Source organism: Cloeon dipterum, chromosome 4 (genome assembly GCF_949628265.1).
Source record: "Cloeon dipterum chromosome 4, ieCloDipt1.1, whole genome shotgun sequence".
In the NCBI taxonomy this organism is placed as follows: Eukaryota; Metazoa; Arthropoda; class Insecta; order Ephemeroptera; family Baetidae; genus Cloeon; species Cloeon dipterum.
The window spans coordinates 30,807,826-30,810,387 of record NC_088789.1 but is presented as its reverse complement, the minus strand read 5'-3'; the positions used below and the strand labels follow the sequence as shown (position 1 = coordinate 30,810,387).

Sequence of the window (2,562 nt, the reverse complement as noted above, 5' to 3'; positions counted from 1 at the left end):
AAATTGAATTGTTATTATGCCCATAGTAAGGAATACCACAAGATTTATTAGTACGCATAGTTATTTATTTATTGCTATAAGATCAGATTATCTGCCTTGAAATGAAAGTACATCTTATAAAAGAAAAGTATATAGAAATATACGTTACGTGCATTGAAAAGTTAAATAATTCTCCTAAAAAATAAATTCAAGAGAGTTGATCAGTGCCCAAAAGGGTGCACTTCCATTATTATACGAAGCCATAGCTCCATATCCCGGTTTTTATACATTTTGGCGATGTGCATAGCGGTTTCCCTTATTCCCGCCTGCAGCTGGCTCTTGTCCTTGGAGTACACAAACATGGCGCCTTCCAGAAAATTAATCCCCAAGCAGTAGATGAGCAAATTAAGGGTCCTATATCTCACGTTCAAATCGGCGCCGATTTCGAGCAAAGCCTCTGCAACTCCGAGGTTTTTGTTATCCATAGCTGATTGGAGTGGACTCTTTAGATCATATGGCTTCATTCCGGAGGCAATATTTACAAAATTACGCAGAATTGGAGCAAAGTGACAAATGAGATTTGCTCCGTGTTGGTGGTTCCGTGTAATGCTGTTGAGGAAATCTGGAATTAAGTCTTTCATCTTGGGGGCCATGCGACGTCCAACGAGCCAATGGCACATTCCGACATCCGCTCTCGCTGCGGCGTAATTCAAGGTGCTCGCGCAAATCTCCTTTGGGTTCAATTCGTGCACATACTTGGCTGCCGAAAATAAATTCAACGCCACGTAGTGATCAAGGAGAGATTTTCCACTAATGCTTGCATTCACGTCGGCACCATGTTTGATTAATAGACCAACAACTTTCACGTTCACAGTTTCAGGCATCCAAGATGACACGACAGTAACGAGGAGAGGGGTCAAATCTTCTCTCTTCAAATTCCTGAAGAGCGAAGAAAACATGAAGTTGACGATATCCTCGCCGTGACGAATGTTCAAGGCAGAGTACTTGAGAATTTCAAGTTGCCACTCTTTCTGTTTCACTACATCTTCTTCGATGCTGATAGCTACGTTGATAATCCACTTGAACTCTTCCAGGTTGGACCAGCCCGCCAAAATATACGAAATAGTCTTGTCGAATCCGTCTTCTCCCTTTACTTTGGCCACAGATGGGTCCTTCTCAAAAGCAAATTTCATCAATTCCAAGTCGTTACTTGGACGCAGGTAACACGAAAGCAAGCTGTCCGGCGATTCGTATAAATTGAAAAGCTTGGTCGCAAACTCTACGTTTTTATAGTTCAAAGCGAGCTCGACTGCATCAACGCCAGTGCTACTTAATCTTTTCATTTTGGCTCCGCGGGCCGCAAAAAAATCGATCATTTCCAAACCGCAGGTTTTGTTCAGAGATGCGCAATGATAGACGTCGTAGCCATGTTCGTCTGTAGCGTTGACGTCTTCGCCTTGCTCCAAGAGTTTCTGGCATACCTCCAAATCCCCGAATTCTGCCGCGTACACAATGGTTGGAAATCTGTAGGAATTGTTCGTGTGGATGAATTCCAGCTTTTGTTCAAGAGATGCCGATGGATCGAATTCCTCGTGCTGCTCTTCTTCATTTGCTGAGTCATCAATGGATGTTTCAACTGCAAAAGAAAAACATGCCTGAAATTCCAATTTCAACAATTAAAATTGTTACTCACGGTAATAACTCTCATTTGAGTCATCACTAAACTCTGATTCATCCATTTTTTATTGAAAATCCTGGAAAATAAGAATTATATATGAGTTAAATAGGCAGATTAAATAAAAATTGTATATATAGTTTTAATTTTTTCTTGCATACTTAAACCTTAAACCCAAAGGACTAATTTGTTCACAGCTCGCAGTTAAGAAAAAAATGATACCTACTTTTCTATAAAGTTAAATAAATATATATAAGGTTGCAGGCTGGAGCGGCCCTCTCTCGTGCTTCTCTGTTGCTTGGCTGACTGCTTTTGATTAAAATCAGGGTGACTCTGTTCCAACCCCCAGTTGCAAGGCGCATGAACAATGATTCGTCAGTTAATAAAGAGTAGGGGAGGAGCAATTTTTTAAATCTTATTAGCTTAAAATTGGCGCGAATTCCTGTGAAATAATTTTTTAAATTATTATTGAGCTATTCTTAAATAATAAGTAAATTAATTAATCCCTCTTTCCTTTCAAAAAATTGAGAAGTCAGCATCAGCAGTTGAAATGAAAATTGAGTCTGAAATCGCAGCGCAAGTGGCTTAAAATTAAATTTATTACGATGGCGCCATCTGTTGGCGGCTTCAAACACTATTAAAGGCTTATACAACTGGTATATTGCTGCCATTTTTTTCGATATTGTCGCAGCTTCACAGGCGAATAATTAAGGATAATTTTGCGTTGCTGACTCTTGATTGAGTTAAATTGTTGTGAAATGCAGAAAAGTCATCTTTCTAAAAAATGTGCAATAATGAAATCAGAACCGAGGAACAGTGAAACGTCAGCTTTTGTTTGTCAACAATTATTTTCTAGCTTGATTTCGATTATTCTCGTCCGCCGATCTATGCCCCACATCCCCACATTC

The 2,562-nt window shown here is 39.6% G+C and overlaps 1 protein-coding gene across 1 annotated transcript; it reads right to left on the bottom strand.

Moving 5' to 3' along the window:
• Positions 1-200: 200 nt before the first annotated feature.
• On the bottom strand, positions 201-1,718 carry LOC135943771 (uncharacterized). The gene is made up of 2 exons (XM_065490433.1): positions 1,673-1,718; positions 201-1,615 (listed from the first exon to the last, which is right to left on the bottom strand). The coding sequence occupies exons 1-2, from the start codon at positions 1,716-1,718 to the stop codon at positions 201-203; spliced, it is 1,461 nt and encodes a 486-aa protein (XP_065346505.1).
• Between the last annotated feature and the right edge of the window lie 844 nt (positions 1,719-2,562).

Bases quoted from the DNA above. Each gene is read 5' to 3' on its own strand.
- LOC135943771 (XM_065490433.1), bottom strand. From the start codon at position 1,718: ATGGATGAATCAGAGTTTAGTGATGACTCAAATGAGAGTTATTACC. The intron at 1,616-1,672 runs GTGAGTAACAAT...TTTCTTTTGCAG, and splicing joins CTCAAATGAGAGTTATTACC to TTGAAACATCCATTGATGAC.